The sequence below is a fragment of the Corvus moneduloides genome, chromosome 6 (assembly GCF_009650955.1).
Source record: "Corvus moneduloides isolate bCorMon1 chromosome 6, bCorMon1.pri, whole genome shotgun sequence".
NCBI lineage: Eukaryota > Metazoa > Chordata > Aves > Passeriformes > Corvidae > Corvus > Corvus moneduloides.
The window spans coordinates 21,843,584-21,863,725 of NC_045481.1; the positions used below are offsets into that span (position 1 = coordinate 21,843,584).

A 20,142-nucleotide genomic window follows, 5' to 3' on the forward strand; every position below is an offset into this window, starting at 1 on the left:
ACATTTTCTTCCCATAGACAAACACTTGGTCTGGACTTCCTAGAGTACCATTTGCATACACCTTGCATTAAGTCTTAAATCATTTGACTCCTGCATTCACAAGACTAGAAGGCATCAGGAGTGCTGTTAAGTCCAGTTTACCCACGTCAGTAAGACACTGGCACTATCACAGGAAAACAGAACCACGATTCTCTTTGCTTTATCTGTTCTCACCAGCTTGTTACCCCACACCCTCATAGTGCAAAACGGAACTAATTATCCCATCATATCACAGCCAATAGATCTGTAACTCAGTGCAGGCTGAGATATTAAAATGTAATCTCTGATCCGGGCCTAGATCCCATTTATAGACCAATATGGGGTTAGCCCAGTTGCTCTTCTCAACCATTTTGTTCTGTGTATATTTGAGTATTTTAAATTGCAGACACAGGACTTACAGGCCATTATATGCAAATTTCCTCAGGATTCATAATGAGTTAGGATCATGCCACAAGGGGAATTAACATACTTTTTGTAATAATTGTACTCTTAAAATAAAGACCAACACTGAGGTCTACATTTAGTAGGCAGAAGTGGGAGTCATTACAGCTGGCACAAGAAGAAAGAAACGGCAAGATAAAATAGTTGTGGGCTGCATGGAAAGAAGATGCATACCTTTTTACTGTCCATGGAATCATTTCATGCTCCCTCCTGGGCATCTGAGTCCCAGGTTGACATGAACCCTTGGCTCATGGGACACAGATGCAAAAATGCAAATGGCTTGACTGGCACTCAGTACACTGAGTTGCTTTTGTTATGCAAAGCCCAGCCCAGAAAAGCAGCAAGGACAAAGCTCTTTCATGATCAGTGACTGAAACAGAGGAAAGTGGAAGGACTTACCTTGTTCACCCATCATCAGGTGTGAGAGGCCTAAGAGAGAGAGGGAGAGAGAGAGGAAGTAAGAGAAAAAGAACAAACCTGAAAAGAAGCAGTAATATCCATGCACACTGGTCACAGTCCAATACCCGTCAGGACTGGAGCTCGCATACTTGAACTAGACCAAGTATGGTTGTAGCACACAGGGCACAAACATTTTCAGGTGCTGCTTTTCACACTGAGCAGGAAACCATCTGTCACTGGTAGAAAAAACCTGCTGTTCATGGCAGAACTGTGTCTGAGGTTCAGCATATCCCTTGAGGGGGGCGACTCCAGAAGCACTGCACACCTGTATAGCTAAATGGGCTATGGAAGCCAAGGTCCACAATGACAGTCTGCAGTAAGCCATTGTTCCTCTGGAGAGATAGAGAAATAATTTCTCCTCGGCTAAAGACTTTAAATTCAAGATTGCAGTGGTCAGTAAAAGGGAGGCCATGATCACACCACATCTGCTTCAGATGAAATCTCTGCTCTAAATGCACAGACACACACAAAGCTAGCATTATTGAACATGTGGCTTCATCATGTATTTCTAGGAGTCTATCAACACTGCTTACACTTACTAATTAGACACCAGTACACCAGACATAGCAAGGATTTAAAAAATTACCTGTAACCTATTTAAATACACCTCCACACACTTTCTAGGAAGAGCTGCAGATTCAGTTTCCTAGGACAGTGTGTTACTTTATGGCTCTATAGCTAAAGCTACTCTTCAGTTTCATAATTGAAGGTAAATCCAGAAAGCAGCAAGTTCCTCTCAGCAGAGACAGTCACTGTCAGCTCTGTATATGAGGTTGTAGTGTTTACTCGGGCTGCTTCACTCTCTGATAATTCTTTCTGGCACAAACCTTGCTTGTTTCAATCAAGCCCAATTTCCAAATATGTTTACTGTAATGTATTCATACAAATATTGTTTAAATATTTCTGTATATATAGTCATGCCCAAGCCATTAAGCATAAAGTGACCCATTAGTCAATTTTGTGACACAAGCGATCACAGAACTAACATAACAGAAATCAAGTCCTACACACTCAAGCCGTAAGGGACCCCTTTCATACTTGGTTCCCTGACCAACTTCCCTTTGCTCGATTCCTCCTCACATCTCCTACCTCTCATAGCACTTAGTATGGCAGGGGCTTCGATACATGCACACACACCACACACCCCACATTTTAAGTCAGTTTTTTAATCAAACAGGGCTGTGACTTTTTAATTTCACGGAGGCTGAGAGGTCAAATGAATTTATTAGAATGAGAATTTTCAACAAGAAGCATGCTGAGTTTGAATTTGTTTATTCCTTTCTCTTTTATGGTTTTCCTTTGCGATGGCTGAAGAAATCTAAAATCCAGATCATCCTAAGAATATGTTCGCCCACAGAGAACTTCAAGCCAGATAAGGGGATTAATAATTGTACAGTCTAAGGAATGCAAAAAAATCTTGAAGATTACTGTGGATTTAGAAAAATAATCAGAAATATAACATAGGTTTAGATTTTTTTAGGTCTTTTAGCTATCAATAAACATAGCAGATTTGATACTGTAGGACACTTCTGGTTTAAATTACAAGATATAATTCAGTGAATCATTTGCCCTGCGAGGAGAGTGGGTTGAATTTGTGTCCCTATTTATGGCCACTGACCCCATCATTCTTGACAGGCAAATCTTAGGTCTGATCAAACAGACACTTCAACGTTACCATAAAAGGCAGGAAGACAAAAGTATAATTGTTAGTACCTACAATGCACAGAATCCCTGTACCAATGGCAAAAGAAGTGAAAAGGCTAGAAGCATGTCAGTATGGCATGCAGCAGAAGCTGGCTGAACAGGGAGAGGACATCAGATCCAAAGCGGAGATGGGGATCCTGAGGCCTTGTACACTGTGGGAAAGGAAAGTCATACCTACGAGGCCCAGCACCAACAGGTGCAGCTGCTGGGGATGGCAGGGGGTTTGTCCACTTGGACACAAACAAAGAGAAACCTCCAGAGAAGGTTCAAAGCAAGAGTCTGCGTTAAACGCCCTAAATCATACATAGGAAGATCCATTTTCTCTCCGCCAGCCACAGAGGAGGTTTAAAAATCCCAAAATGTTAGGAATATCAACACCCTTTTTTGTCCTTATCCACAGAAGGCCAGTGCCATGTGCCCTATCTGTCAGGCACATCAGCCAGATGCATCCCCACAAGCCCTTTGGCCGCAGCTGAGGAGTGAGCACGCTCCCAAATAAACGCAATATTGTGGCCCCCCATGTGGCCTTGGTTCAAATGCCTGCAAAAGTATCCCTAAGAAATACTCTGGCATTTCCTGCTTCTTCATAGATTTGAAATACCACAGCAGCTGTGGTACTAGTATTGTATGTATCTCTTGATCTTCTAGTCCCAACTGGACAATGAAAGCAGGGAGATTAATGAAAAATAATGCCCTCCCCCTCAATGCTATTTTTTTCTTTTTTAAAATAGGAAGAAAAAGGAGGGTGGATTTGGAGACAGAGCAAAGAAACACTATTATAAGTTGTCCACTGACAGAGACCCTTATTTTAACAAAGAGAACACCAACAGAATTCCAGATTTATTATTAGATAAAATAATAATACAAATAATGAAATAAAATATCATCTTTTCTCATCTGAAAATATTCCTGCCTTGCAGTTTAAAGTAGGAGTGAAAATGAGTGTATTTATCTCCAAGAAAATGTCATTAACAACCAAAACCTTCAGCCATTGAGATATAAAATCTGTGACATTTGCAGCACGTCTAACAAAGGCCTCAAATTAGTCAGAGTACAATCAACGTGGAAAACATGAACTGACATAGTTGTCTCACCTTTACATCAGTTTCAAGACATGACGATACTAAAACTATTTTCAAATCATAAAAGTCAAAGCCACCTAGAGGTGGAATGGGGTAACACTTGCTATCGGACTGTAAGAGATTAATATGGCATCCAACAAATCAATGCCAGAGCTGTACAAATTCTTCAGACCTACAAACTAGACCAGATTTTTCCAGATCAGTGGGTGTCTTGGGGTGACTTTATGATGTGTATCCCATATCGCTGCCCTATGCCCAGAAATTAACTTTGTGCCTTTCTATGCCTTTAAACTGAGCCTGAGAGGGGGAAGGAAAAACTGAGCAAAACTTTTTCAAAGCAGTTTGCAGCTTGTCCAAGGTCACACAGAGATAGCAAATTTTTTTTCCCAGCTGCGGCAGGGGAGGGAGGAGGCACCCGGCTTGCTGCTCCCGGGTCAGTTTTTGGCCAGTTTCAGTTTCTTTTTCTCCAGAGAGAGACTGAGAGTTGAACTTTTTTTCCTTCCCTGGAATTTTGGATTTTCTCCCTTTTCTACTGGACTGCTTCAACCTCAGAACGCATCAGGAGGACTTTCCACTGAGCACAGAGGGCCTGGCCCTGGGCCAAGCCCCAGCTCCGAGGAGACCAAAGGGAAGACTCCAACACTTTTCCAGGTTTTTTCTCCACAGTGAAAGATTTTATTATTTAGCATTATTTTCCTTTTCGCATGTGTTTGTTAAATAAATAGTTTTTATCTCCTTCACTTTCCTTTGAGGAAAATTTATTTTTCCCGAACCTGGTGGGGAGGGCTGGTGGTGACCTGCCTTCTCTCAGAGGATATATTTCTAAATTTGGCCAAACCAGAACAGTGGAGACACCTATCACCATGCTATTTGGGCAGCAGTCATAAAGACAAGCAAATTTTTAGCAGGCTCAGGATACAAATGAACTTATTAGGCCCCAAAGCACATTATTCACATATTCTACCATTGTTTGTGCCAATAGCCATCTCATTTCAGAAGAATCCAAATAAGAAAATCTGATTTTCCACCTAAATCCAGGTGAAACATATTTTCCTTTTAATCTTAGATTTTTTCAACAAGGAACTTTGATTATAGCCTCAGCTATAAGGAAACCCAGCAAGTGTAGAACATGGAAAAAGTTGATAAAAACCTGCATGAGCTCTAACGGCCAAGGGGTTGCATGCTTTTTCTAAACCAATCTGCTTATCCTTATAACAATTTACTGGCTGGACAGAACTGCTGCCCAACAAAAATGGTGCATAGTAAGTGGTCTGGAAAAAGTTTAGGAAAACCTCAGAATAAATGGTTTATCTGCCTGTAAAGAAATTTTATGTTCAAGTCTAGAATCTGGTGACTTTCTATTCCTGAACTTCAAACATGAGTGACAGTAAGGACAAGCACACGGCTTCAGAAGAAAACTCTCAACAGGTTTTTTTAGGTAATGATAAACAGCTGCTTGTACTCAGCCTCTGGAGACCCAGCTCCTTTGAACATTCAGCAGTAATGTGAAGAGAAAGCAGCCTGTTTCTTCAGAACATCAGTTTATTATTAAAATAATATGTCCATTGCTGAGGGCAGAAGACACAAACTCTGCTCTCTGGCCATGATTTATGACTGCCACAACTGACTTTTCCTATTTAGGTCTGGGAGGTTTTTTAAATATTTCTTTAACCTAGTACCCAATCAGTATTATTTTCTTAAAGTTTAAAATGAAACTCCCTTAATCTCAAAGAAACATTTCAAACTACTTCTTAAAAAAAAAAAAAAAAAAAATTGTAAGCCATGTGCTTTCTATATCAAAATAGTAAAATTAAGTGGCTCTAATTGTACAAAGTACAAAGGGCAAACATAACAATAAGACTGGAGTCTTATGAAGCCAGAGGACGTTTTTAAAAGTACCTTCAGAGTACAATGATATAAAACAACAATGTAGTTAAACAGCACTCTTCATCTTTAAGGGTTTGCTAGGGGCAATTTCCAGTGTGGAGGAAAAAATATGGGAAACCTTGGAAACGGTTTGAATCCTGCTCCCTCCCACCCCATTTTAGTATTTAGCACTCAAAATGGAAAATAAAGCCACAAGACATAAGAAGGTGGGGATAGCACAAAACACAGCTGAGAGTGGCAAGTGATTGCAGTAACAAAGGAAGATGGGCTCCTTCATCTAGTTAATTATAGCTTGTCCCGTGCTACTGGGCCCATGGTCTGGGGGTGCGCACATGTGCGTGGGTGTGCACGCACTGCTGAATTGCTCTGTTAAGCAGGCAGCCTCAGTATTTCCCTTTTAACGATGCTACCAAATGATTAGCCCAAAAGCTCTTAATGAATGGGAAAAGAGACTGTCAGGCAGCAGCAGCAACCCAGAACTCCCCTGGGGCAAGTTGGCCCAGAGAGGATCTTTTTTCAGGGTATCAGGCTTCACGACCCATTCAGACAATAACAGGCCCAGCTGCAATATATGTCTGAGATAGGATATCAGACCCTCTAGTCCAGGATATGCACAAAATCCTTTATGGCAAAGCTGAAGAAAAAAATCATGCAAACAAAGGACTCTTCCAGAAATAAAACTACATCCACTATAGACAAGAGCACTCTGATAAGTACTGGAGTCTGTACTCTTTTCCAAATATCCTAAAACTAGCAATTCCTTATGAAATAGGCATTTCTTTACTCTGAGCCTCATACTCCAACTCTATCAGCAGTTCCCTTTTCTGTTAGGGAAGGGCATTGACAAGCTCCTTGTCTTCCATGTGGTCTTCATAAAATAGGTATCTTGAGGTTTTCTAAAACCCAAAGTCCAAGGACAATTCCCTAAGAATCCCCAGGTACCAAAAAAGAAGGCATTTCAGCAGGGCCAAAGGATGGGACTCAGAAGAAGAAGCAAAACCCTTGACTTGAGAGATGTGAAGAATGGATAAGGAAGAAGAATCATTGTGTGGCCTAGTTCAGACCTTTTATCTGCTAGACAGGTCGGCTTTGCCAAGAGGGTGACCTGATTCCTTGCCTGCTGGTATACATGGGGCCTTTTCTTTCTAACCAGGCAAAGCAGTAGCACAGGCTGGGGAGGTCAGTTCTATTGGATTCAACCGTGACATGCACGACAGCCAAGGGGCTGCTCTCAGGCCCCAGCAGTGAGCCCAGCCGGGAGTGCAGTTTTGTTATTGTAGCCGCAGGCCCACTTCCAATCCAATTACACACAACAGCTGTGCTAGCTCCTCTTTCCCATCCCCTTTCCTTCCTCTGCTATGTAATTCCAGGATAGGTTTTGTCATTATCAGGGGCAGTGAGTCAGGGTGAATGGCATCTTCTTTGAGTGATCAAAGGAATAAAAGCATGAGATAGAAACCAAAGAGAAAGTTGTTTACCCCAACATCTATGGAAGCAGTAGTGATCAAACCATAGTATCTCCTTTCACTCCCAGCAGAAACAGTATTCTGACGTTCCATGTGGCATACTCCTATAAGTATTTGCATAGGAAGTGCTACAAACATGGTGGTGTTTGAAGACATGAAAACAAACATGCAAGTGTTCACAAAGATGGCCACATGCACAAGAGAATATGTGGACGTAGCAAGACCTGAGGGTGAATGCATTTTAGGACTGATCCATAAAATGTGTATCACTGCAAATCAGAGCACCTGATCAAGTAGGTTCAGAAGTTGGGAAAAGAACTGTTAGACACAGAATACAATTCTTCAGCTTAGAAAAGGTATATCTGACAATATATATGATTGAGATAAAACCCCAATTAAGACAGAGCAGGTGAACAGGAAATACGTTTTTCTTTACTTGTGGGGAACAAAAAATAAGAATCACTGAATGAAATTCTTGAGTAACAGGTGTAAAAACAACTGAAATAAAGTACTTTCCATATTTCAATGGTTAAACAATGGGACCTGTTATCACAGGATACAGTGGAGTTAAAAGATACAAGTGGATTAAGAAAAACAAAGACTGGACATATCCAGAGAAAATATGTTCATCAATGACTGTAGAACACAATCTGGATGCAGAATTAGGTTAGAAAGTCCTTAAAACAGTAATTACCAGAAACCACCAAGGTATTGGGACAAGACCTATGCTATCATAGTTTCTTAAACTTCCTCCAAAGCATCTACTTTCATAAAAAGACACTTCTGGAATAGAGGAATTCTTGCTCTCACCCCAGTGATTACTACTGCCATATTTTTGCAAATAGGTTGGCATGGAACTAAAAAACATTCACATTACAGTGCCAGAAATTCCCATTAGGGGACAGTACCCATGCAAAGGGCATGCAAGAATCAAAATAATGGTGGCACCTATGAAGAAGAACCTAAGCCCGCACATACTGGCTTCAAACTCCTGATGAATGGCACTGACAATATGGCAGAGATGGACTCCTACCCTGACCTAGTACATTCTGCAAATAGGAACCTTCAAATGGGCTGAAACACATCATTTTCATGGCCCAAAAGCAGAGTTTTTCTTTAAGGAAGCAGAAGCCAGCATACAGGTACTGCTTAAATGACCCGATGATGTGGAGTTAGGGAGACCAACTAAAACAGCAGACCTGAGATGAAGGAGGGAAAGAGGCATTTAAAGATGGAGTTTGAAAGATTAAAGACCTGGATCAAAAATGTGCTAGTATGCTTACGCTTGCAATAATCTCTGCATCTCTATGAAGGAGTTGTTCAGGAAAACCAGGACTATTTTTTTCCCTCTGGGAACTACCTAGCTAATGTCTACTGGGTTTTGTTCATTCAGTTACATGCAAACACTAGTCAGCAGTAAAATGATGACAGCCAAATGACCAGAACTTAATCTCTTAGCCTCCTCCCCATAAACATTTAAAGAGCTCCTCCACAACAGGAATAAGCATGGTATGAATAGGAAAAGCACTGTTTGAACTTTGATCCCCCCAGGTATCAGCAACAGCCTCCACAGTATCAAGGAACCATATTTAGTTCTTTCTCCTGCATATATTCTTCCACTAAAAAAAAAAAAAAAAAAAAAGTGAGGCAGGAGCGTATAACTTTCTCTTTGATCTATTGGTCTTTTTCCAGCTATTTATCTTTTAGAATCTACACCACTGGTAAAGAATAGAAGGTGCAAAGAAAGAAGCAGATATTGTGCAGAAGTGACAGAGGCATCCATTCTGGTGTGTGCTGCATGCCACTTTCCAGCCAGGGACTTAACCTCTGAGTTTAAGGCTCTTAAACTCCGTAATGTTCAGCCCAAGCAATCAAACCATGTTGTGAAGGTGAGATGAGGCTGTAGCTCTAACCCCAAAAGGAGAACCTAAGTACTGAAAGAAGCTATTTCGCCTCTACATGACACAGCGAGTCAGTGACCCAGCCAAGTGCAGACAGCAACAATCCCAACTCCAGGGCACTGTTCAAAATGTGGTGTTGTTATTCTATAACCGGGGCATTACATTTGCAGGAAAGGTGGGCTAACACCTGGCAAACTTCTTTTATTTGTGAAATAGGCCAGATGGGATCAAGTTGGCTCTTGAAATGAGTGCAGCAATGAGCCCCTGTTGCTGGAATGCCCTTCTTCACAAGCAGAGACCTCACAGCCAGGGAAGGCTTATGCTACACATTTCTGTTTACTTTTAAAAAAACAACATCTTTGCACCTTGGAACAAATGCACCCAGCAGAACCCTGTGGTGCCCACTGCTGCCAGCCCCAGCCTATTCACAGCTACTTCCTCTTAGTGGGGAATTAGTTCGAACCAGTCTATTCAACAATAATGAATACATTTAGTCAATGCGCTCTTTACAGCCCTTCTGTTGCCTGTGGGTAGTTACCACTAGCACATCAAACCCCTAAGCTGTCTTTCAAGCAGTAGATGGTTAAAGTAACCATTCTGATAGGGGCCTGAGGCTCTGTCCTCACAATATAGATAGCTGGATGGCCAAATAGGTAGAAAGTGTCTGCATAGCTTGGCAGAGGAGAAGTGTAGACCCAAACACCCCTGGAGGTCCGTGTCACTGCCCAGTCCCACAGCAGTGCCAGTGCACCCCCGATGGTGACATGAGAGGGATGAGACTGCCTAGGAGTAAACAGTGACAGAGCCTTGGAATGAGGTAATCGGGCATGTGGGTAATTGTCAGACTGAAAACGTACAGATGATTGAGAGAACACATGAAAAAGCATTCATGTATGACTAGAAATCCCCATGTGGCTAAAAATCCACATGAGAAAGCACACAGCAGTCCTGAGAAGAACACGTGTATGAGCAATGGGGAGAACAAAAAATGCACATCCAAGTATATAAATTATGAGAATAACAGGGCAGTAGGGCAGAAGAGCACAGTCAGAGAGCAGAAGGATGGACCGCTCTAACAGCAGCAGAGTCCTGTACTGGATGTGCCCCCTCTGCTTGGGCCCCAACCAGTGATGCTGTCACCTCCTGCACACCAGGAGATGTCCGTGATGTTGTTTGAGGCAACGCTCATTACTGGCATAACATCATGTGTCCTACTGGTAGAGCATAGCAAGGCCATGCCTTCCCAATTCAGTCATCCTCCTCTGCCACAGACATCAACATCTTCAGCATGTTGTGGAGAGACTTGTGACTCGAAGCCTTTGGCACATGTCCTATAAGATCCTGCCAAGATGAGAGGAAACAGGAGTTCCTGGACACCTCAGCCTGGGACAGAGATGGTGCAGTTTCAGCCTCGCAGGTAACTGAAAAGATTGCAATGTCATAGTTAACAGAGCCTTTCTTTCCAAAGCGTGCCAGGCAATATTTGCCATTTGGCTGCTTCCAATCCCACTGCTATCAGTTGAGATGCATACAGAGTGCAAAAGTTCTCAGCAGAACAATAAGGGGGCTGACGAGAGAAGCCAAAAGGCTAAATATGCCAGGAAAATACCCAAGTGACTGGCCCTCCCTGCGTCTCTCTGAAGTGATGCACAAGATGTTACTATCCCAGTGTAGAAAAGAAGCAAATTGAACAGAGAACACATTCCAGATCCAGAAAACTCTTTCCAGGTTAGGTTTAGCAAAAGTTATGCAGAAATCTGAGAAGGAAAAGAGCTTTGACTTGCCCATTATCCCACTCCAGCCAGGGCAATGTAGGGTGCTTTTTGGGCTCTCATTTCCATTTCACATAACGATAAAGCAGGTGGAACTGGCAAAGTGTGAGGTAAAAATTAGTTTCTAAAGTTTCATTGGCAACAGAATGTGGACTAGAGTAAAGTGGTCTAGCTCATCTAACACGTGTAGCTGAAGTTGGGGGACTCTGATGCTGTCAACAACAAGACAGCAATCTGAGGAAGGAGGTTTGGAGTTCTCTGTGGTAACATACACTGTTGTGGAAGAACTCCACATATAAACAAGTACGTGAAACACACATTCATTTTTCCTTTTAAATGAATCATTTGTGCCCTGGTGGGAATAAAAATTTGATACCTAAATAAGATCACACATTCAAATTCAGCCAGAAAGATACTCACAGGTTTATAAAAATGCAAAATAAAACAACAACAAAAAACCCCTTTGTTAGTAGAACTGAAATTCAACATGTTATCAGTGGGAGTAGCAAATGGAGTAGACTGTAGTAGGAGAAAGAAAATGACTAAACTAGATTTTTATGCCAGACTACACACAGATATATCAGAAATAAATTGTATATAATGCAGTTTTCAATGCCAGGTTCAATTAACAATACAAGCAACCATTCTTAATGTAATTTTCATTCAGAAAACATCCCTTTAACTGACCAACACAATGTAGTCTCTGAAGAGGGAAGTTTGTGACCTTTGCTACTATGAAGCGCTTCTTTCAGCAAAGACTGTGCAATCCAGACCTCGTGATGTCCTGCAGGAAGCAGGATGAGACCTGCCTTGGTAACTTACCACCAGCACTCCTTAAAGAACAGCCTTTCAGCTCAGCGAAAGTAACACTTACCTGGAATATGACTGACATCTGTCGAGGTGTGTTCATGGCAAGCAGAAGGGAGAAAAGAAAGAGAAAGAAAGAGAAGAGAAAAAAAAGCCATTAGAGATGCACACAGCAACTCAGTATCCTTGCATGGAAATCAATTTCATGCAAAACCAGAAGTAATTAGGTTTGTTTGAAGGCCACCCATCTGCATCCAAGCACGCCGCCATGCAAGGGAGGAGGCACTGGCTCCCTCTCCACTGTGCATGTAAAAGTGAATCCACCATCACATCTGTCCGGAGAGAGAGTTCCTGGAATCAGATAGAACCAAGCCATGTCAGTTCCTGTAAGAATATTAGTTAAAATAGTCTACATTTTTCACACACACAAATGCAAAAGAGAGAAAAAAAGACCAATCTGCCTGCAGAAGGCTTCTGTAGCACATAAATTCAAGCAAGTTTCCAGAAAAATAGAAAAGAACCTGCTCCCCTTTTATAAGGGGCCATGTGAATTTATGACCAGGTATAAGACATACGACATAGTCCCAAAGTCTAGAAGAGAGCCCATTCCTTTTCATTCTTCTGCCTATCATTTCCCAAAAAACATCCTTCATTGCAGACAGTAGTAGAGGTGGGGGAGGAGGAGTGTGCCAGAGCTCTGCACATCCCACATGTTGTTTTTCACAAGACGCTAAATTCAAAACAAATGTCATTTGGTACTTTTTCTCTCTGTGGCATAAGACCATTTCTCAGAATCAATCCCATAAATCTCAAAATAAATAAGTCCTTTAAACAGGGAGGAGCAAGACCACGTAGTTCACAGTATTGATAATAGAGAAGGTATATATTTGAATGTACAGTCTGTTTTAGGCATAGCCCACCAATCACAGAAGTACTTTAAAAAAATGCTTCTCATAACTTTTTTAGCATCCCAAGAGCTCTGAATAGCTACACTTATCATAACACCAACTAGGAGAATCCCCTGAAATCTCACAGGATAAGATTAATATTTTCTTTTCAAGACAACCCTCAAAAAAAAAAAAAAAAAAAAAAAAAAAAAAAAAAAAAAAAAAAAAAAAGAACTTGCTTGAGGAAACAGGGAGGCCAGGTCCATAGATCACATTCTCCCCTGGAAGCTGGTACCCTGCCGAGGAGTTGGACTACAGATCCCAGACTACTTCTGCCACAAATCTAGGAGCATGACATACTGAGTGCATTGGCCTCACACTAAGGTCTAAGGCTGTATTCTCCTTCTCCAAATGCTCCCTCCAGTTTCCATTAGTATTCCACCCTCCTGTCCAAATCCACTGTGTTCCTGTGAAAATGGTGACACTTGTCCTCCTGAGACACTTGCAATTCAGTGGTGAGCGACTCCCGTGCATGCTGCTTTTTGTTTATCATTTTCTATTGCTTTCTGTTATCACTTTGTAATGGTTCCAAAACCATTTGAGGAAAAGTCTCTGTGGAACATCATACATATATCAAGCTGTCCTTTCCTAAGGAGGCAACAACCCAAATAAAACAATGCACAAAGAGGGGAGGGACTGTGGCATCAGTTCCTTTAAATTCCATAGCTTTTAATAACATATATGGCAGATCTGATGTGGATTATTTGCTGCTTTTCCTCTTTTAGCGCATAATTGTATCTAAGAACCAGTGTCTTGGTTTGCAAGCCTGGAAGGACACTAAGCACTGAAAGTTTACCTGAAAGTAATTACTTTTAGGTAGGAAAAGAAAACGAGTGTCAGGTAGCAATACACTCACTGAGGATAGAAATCAAAAGAAGATGATGGGGAGGCAGAAGGAAGGAGCAGACCCTTAAACACCACTCCAGAATGTGAACATGATGACAAAGACTTTACAAGTCCACTGCTAGGAGCAGTCTCAAGTTGATGTGCTGCTTGGGAAAAATCAGTGCCAGTTAGAGATGATCGCGTATCTCGGAAGAGGTAGAAGTGATTATCATAAGGTACTGCAAATGTGTCTGATGATCCAGCATCCACTTGAAAATCTGTTCTAAGCAGGTAAAAAGTTCTAGACCCATGTTGTCCTCTCAGCCTCCCTGCACGCCTGACAGTGGAGCAGGCACAGCTGCAGCCCAGGCTACCAATAGGGGCCTGGAACAGCAGGCAGCCTCACCAGGGTGTCTGCTCCAGGAGGACATCTGTGGGATGGTTGGGGAATAAAAAGGATCAGCAGATAGAAAGGGCAAAGGAAAAAGCTTGCCAAGGGTTAGCAAGGGATAAACACATTAAGCAAGTAAGAGAAGAGGCAGTGGGCTGTAACTGATACACTGCTTGAAATAACACTTATTTAACTGTGCGAGAATTAAACAGGTCATGAAGCTGTTAAAAAGGGACACAATGAAAGGCTAAGAGCTAACATAAGCATCTCTAAAATGTAGTTTCTCAATGGCAAGTAATAGCAAGATTTATTTTTAACCTTTCTTTTTGTACCGATGTCCCTAAAGCAGGCATCCCCCATCCTGACTGATTAAACGCTTAGCTTTTTTTTTTTTTTTTTTTTTTTTGGCTGTATCTTTTTTTGGAAAGTTTCCACCCAACACAATTCCTGTATACACTAGGTGCACCACAAAATCACTGTTTGCATCTCTGTGACACTTTCACAGTATTTACCTACATGGCAGCCCGGGTCATTAGTGTTACTTCCCATACTAAATGTAGAAGGAGTTTCTTGTATTGCAGACACCCCCCCCATGTGGTATCTGCTGGCAAATGCTGATTTCCAAATGGTAAAACTACTTGCTTTTTAGTTTAAAACAACAAGAGAAAGCACTGCAAAGACAAAAAAATTACATATAACCAGTCAGTCTTCACAAAAGACTCTACAATAAATACCACTGTGGCATACAAGTGAAACTGCCATGCAAGTCACAGAATCACAAAGCACAGAGTATTCTGCGTTAGAAGGGACCCACAAGGATCATCAAGTCCAGCTCCTGGCCCTGAACAGCACCATCCCCAAGAGTCACACCATGTGCCTGAGAGCATTGTCCAAACACTCCTTGAGGTCTGTCAGGCTTGGTGCTGTGACCAGTTCCTTGGGGAGCTTTTTTCCACCTGGGTGAAAAATCATTTTCTATTATCAAACTCCCCATGGGAAACACCATCACACTTCTGCAGTGTGGAATGTGACTCCACTTCAGTTCACAATTAAAACTGTAGCTCCATATATCGACAAAAGGGATCCACCATACCCTGTGGCTGCTGGTTCCACTGTTAGGAGACACCTAATGCCTCAAGAAAGGTAAACAACAGAGATGGCATATAGCTAGTGTGACCAGATTTGGGGAGCTGCAATGACTCTCCTTCAGACCCTGTCATCTGAGATGTTCTTTCAAATTCTCTTCACATTTTTCTGGTTTGATTACAATAGGACTGTTTAAAACATGTCCCCACTGCCTTCCTCTTCCATTAGTGCTACTACCTTTGTCCACCTACACAGACCTCCTCTCTGCCACAGGGACTGAGGAGGTAGAGTATTCCAATTAAACAGGGAGCATGCAGAATCCATGGCTAACAAAAACATCCAGTGACCATGGGACTTACTGCCATGTAGATAGAGGTTTCTCCACTTCCTTCAGCTCAGAGCAGTTCAAACACAGAAAGGTCTGCCTCTTAACATAAGACAAGGCAGAGTTTGCTTTATCCTATACACAAGAGTCCATTTATTGCTCCTTTGTAAAGGGCTGAGCCGCAAGCCAGTGCTGTTTGCTTTTGTTCTTTGATGATAATAGCTGTGTTGAAAGAGGGATCAGCAGGGCCACTGCCTTTGTCTGGTGCAGCCCCAGCCATCTGGGTGGGGTGGAAAGGAAGGAGGAGGATGAAGGGGAGCAGGAGGAACAAAGCAAATGTTATTATACCTCAGATCATTTCCATGCCTGTATGAGAAACATCTGAGATATTTTTCACTCTAACATTTTTAACACAAGGTTTAGCAAAAAAGGGAAGATATCATGAGAGCACACCTCTCTCCAGCTGGAAGACAAGGACAGCACAAACTTTCTACATGCATCAGCCCTACAATACTCATCACCCTGACTTGAAAATACCTACTTTCGTTTCCATCTCTGCCGTCCATTCAATCTGGTCCCCCGCTTTGATGTGCTGTAGGTACCTGTCTTCTGCCAGCTAAACTGATTGAATTCACAAGTCACAAACAAGCTGGCAGGCAGAAGCATCCTAGGCTAAGTGGAAATAAGCACCTAGAAGTGAATGGCACTAAAGTTCTCCAGCATTGCCCTCCAGCATCCTCTTGTTACTCTCTCTCTGAACACCAGTGTGTGGAGAGGACCAGGGAGCAGGCAGAAACTGGGGAGAGGAGGAGGAGGAGGGTAAAAGCCACAAAACTTAGAGGCATTTTTTTGTCATAGGAGATCCACAGCCAAATAAGAGGAAAGCCAGCTTTTAGACACAAAAAATTACCATATTCTGAAGCTTATTCAGATATTTACACCTCAAAAAGCTTTTCTAAAGTAAATTTGGCTCTCACCATTCTGCAAATACAGAAAATGGATATGGGTAGAATTTCACTGACAGAAGCATGACTGGTTGGGAACTCAGTCACCTAATTTGACTTACATATATATATATATATATATATACATATATATATATACACACACACACTATATATATACTGTTGAGACCATAGATTGATGCATTTGTGGCAGTCAGTGAAATGATTCAAAAGATACATGATGAGCCAGCCTGGACTCCTGAAATGTGGTAGTAAGAGATGTTGGTGACTCAGAACTGGGTGATTTCCTCTTAACTGAGCTCTGGTGGAACATTTTAATAATATGAAGAGCTGCATTTTGACTCAGCTGGAAACTCCTCAAACTGGCAAAAGCAAAGTCTTCATTAATTTGATACTTCATCCAATAAAGTGTTAATTTCAGATGCTGATTTGGCAAGTGGTCTCGTTCCATCCTAACCTGGTCTGTTATGGCACAGAAAAATATATGATCCTACTTCACCTCCTACAGAGTCTTCCTCTTTCTCTTCAGTACACAGTGGCTGAAAACCATCAGGAAGGGTTACAGCAACTCAAAAACAAATAGCATTTCTATTGTATAAACACCTAACAACAATTTGCTTGGGTAAAGATGGGCTCAGTAATGAGATCAGCTCCAAGCATTAGCACATCCCTCGACACAGGGCTCACACTGGACACAGACACTTTGAAATTGTTGTATTTATGGTTAACTAAGTTAAAATATTGGCTCCATTGAATCCATAAAATAATTGAAAATTACTTTAAGAGTGTCACAATTTTCCTCCTTCATATTTCCTTAACATCTTTTGTCTTACAATGGTAGTAGGAAACATCCCTGGTATCCTTCCACTGATTCCAATGGGATTAATTTGCTAAACTCTTAATTTGCTAAATGTTTAGGATACTGAAACAAATCCAAGACCACTCCAGCCTATGATGTCTGTCACTGAGCAACACACTGGAATCATGAAGAACTTCACAGTACTAGCAGGTGTAGGTCTTATTGTCTCACTCCAGAAGAATAGGACCCTGTAATTTGTGTTAATGGAGTGTTGAACACTTCTGATTTTATTCAGTAGAGATAAGTGGTGACACATACACAAACAAGTTCATTACAATCAATTACATTTCTCTGTGTTCTTTGTCCTATGGGATCTCTTAGGCTGCCAGCCTCTTGGGAATAGTATTCACTTGATACGTTGCATAGAATTGCATACATTTGTGGTACTGTGCCTTTGCACAGCTAATACTTGGGATCCCAAAGCACTTATTAGCTGTGAATATAGGAATCATTCATCCAGTACTGAAAAGCAGCCAGCTCTGAAGTGAAAGAGACAGATGTTTAACAGCTTATAGGAACGCCACACAGCAGTTTAGCATGTCAGAGATAGAACAACAAGAACTACTTAAAGAGGCAGAATGAAACTTGGCTGAGTCTACTAAAAGTGCTGTGTGATTTTAAAGCACTCATGATTTACATGAGGTGAAGGGATTTGATTTCAAAACTTATCTGATTTCAAATCTTATCTGAATTACAGTGATTTGAGGCCTCTAATGCTTTTCTCCATACCATGCACATTAATGTTGTGGGCAGCCTGCCCTCTCCATGGGGTCAAATGTGAGGTCGACTGACCTATGCCTGAGTACGTCACCCTCTAAAGCATAGGATATTTGAGTGGAGCGTTCATCTACTAAACAAAATCAACCCTTTGCCTTAAGCTTTGTCCTCTCAGGTAACCAAGATGCTCAGGCAGAGTGTGTGCTCAAGCTAGCTGGGGAGACATTTGCAAACCACTATGGTTTCACTACAGTTGCGTGGCCATAGAGACAAGGGCTTTCATATCAACATGGTATGGATTGATTAAGTATGCTTGCTGCTTTCAGAAACCAATGCGCAGAGTTATTTAGCTACAGTAAGAAAAAAAATCTTAGAGAAATGAATTCCTAATAATCCCTCTAATTAACTCTGCATCATTACTATTCTTAGGTAAAGTATGCTTGCTGATTTCACAGCTTTCAGTGAAAGTACCATCCTCTCCCACACATCCCAACAAATATGCTCATCTACATTCCGCAGGGCCCTGGCTACATTGCTGGGGGGAAAGTCAATAGTTCTGTAGCCCACTACTAGCAAAAATCCAACTGGAATTTAATTACTCAGTGCCCTCCAAACAATCTGCTGATCTTTACTTAAGCTGCCTAGATAGAGTGCCTGAGCACTCCAGGATAAAACTTCTTTATGTTTCATCCTAGGTGTCTGGGCACTGGACAAAACAGAGGATTTGCTCCCTGCTATTTTGCACAACACCCTCATGCATCTACATGCAGCCAGTTATGTTCCCAGTCTTGTGGGGAACACAAAGATAGACTACTGTATAACTTCTGAAGGGCAGATGCAAGCAGAAAAAAAAGTGTCCTTCATATTCACCATAGATAGAATGAGAAGAAACTTATCATGATGAAAGAGAAGTTTTGGGTTAATGTCCGAAAAATTTGGTAGGAACAGGGTAGTGAGGCTCTGGAGAACTTTGGCTACTGAGAGCTTGCCAAAAGCATTGAAGATTATTAAGAAAAGACTACACAAGTATTTCTTATTAATTTTTCAGATTCACCTGATCCTGTCTTGGAAAGAATAGTTGGTCCTTGTGACCTTTTTCTATGATTTTATTATTTTAATTCAAAACACACTCTACCCAGACAATCCTGTTAGTAGCATCTGCCAGGCATCATAAGTCAGCAGCTTCAGTAATGGAGCAGGGCAGATACCAAAGCCAAGCCTCTGACAGCAACCATGCACAGGTACTCAGGGAAGAGTCAAAGGAACTAAGAAAAATCACAGTATCATTATCGATAACTTCCAGCAATGAGACTGGTGGAGGTTGCATCATGACCAAAATGCTGATCACACCTTGATGAACTTTTCCCTCAAGTGAAACTTGAATTTGTTGAGTCTCTTCTGTAACTAGAATTGATGTGGTGTGCAACTGCTTTTCTTTGTTCATTTAAAACCTGCAACTGGGCATCCCCAAACTGTTGCTTTATAAAATACATGAATAAGCATTCTCTATTCAGCATCACCACAGCATTCCTGATTATAAATATCTACCTCACCTCCTGCTCTAGCCACCTCTTTTCTAAACTGAAGAGTGCTGGTCCATCAATACCCTCTGCAGATGGCAGCTGTACTTTACCTATAGTGAAAAGACACCAAAGTTATCCACATCAAGACCAGTGTTGAAGTTTATCCTGGATTTAGTTGTACCAGGCCATCTGTATAACTAGCATATTTTAGCACAGGTCTAAACCCATCAAAAGTCCTTGCCTCTCCTAAGTACCAATCTGACCAAAACTCCAATGAGAACAAAGCTATTATTCTCATCAGAAACATGGACTGAGAAGTTTATGAATAAGAAATGCAGACTGTGTTTGAACAAATCAGCCTAGGAGCATCTTACCGCTCTGGCAGTCCTTGTTCCTCACCAGAGGCTGGTGCAGATCCAGACCCCTTCTTCTCTTTTGTTTAGCAGTCATATAAAGAGCATTTATCTGCTAGAATTCACTTGAAATGCTTGGGCCAAGGACAAGCTCTAGCTCCTATGTCCAGAGAACAAACAAAGTATGTTACAGAATAGCATGGGCACTCTTGATAGCATGTGCCCACGTTAGGCACACACACAGTACACTGTCTCCTCCACAAGCACTACCGTTTGTCATTCAGTGTTCCATGCAAACAGCAAACTGGCCATATGGTTCATTGTGTTACATACTGGAAATCACAAAGATTTTCCACCTAAGTGGCCACTCAAAGGAGAAAGAAAAAAGGAACGAAATGAATTTCCAGCCTTTAGCTACAATATATAGCTCATTCAGATTTCTGTTCATGGTGAGAAAGTCCCACACACTTTGAAAAGCCTTTCAAAAACTATTTGCAAAAGAGTTACATTCCCATGGGCAGTTGCTTCCTCATGTTTTAATTACAGTTGAAACTATCTTCCCATTACAAGCCAAATTTTCTCTTGACTTTAAC

At 41.6% G+C, this 20,142-nt stretch overlaps 1 protein-coding gene across 37 annotated transcripts in view; it reads right to left on the bottom strand.

Moving 5' to 3' along the window:
* NRXN3 (neurexin 3) overlaps positions 1-20,142 on the bottom strand; it is a 982,258-nt gene that overhangs the window by 882,282 nt on the left and 79,834 nt on the right. For 34 of the 37 annotated variants that reach the window (XM_032113035.1, XM_032113016.1, XM_032113015.1 and 31 more), the window contains exons 3-4: positions 11,626-11,643; positions 880-909 (exon numbers count right to left, since the gene is read on the bottom strand). The exons of the other annotated variants lie outside the window; for them this stretch is intronic. In XM_032113035.1, coding sequence (XP_031968926.1) covers positions 880-909; positions 11,626-11,643 — 48 coding nt within the window. The remainder of the gene's footprint in view (positions 1-879; positions 910-11,625; positions 11,644-20,142) is intronic. 37 annotated transcript variants of the gene reach the window in all.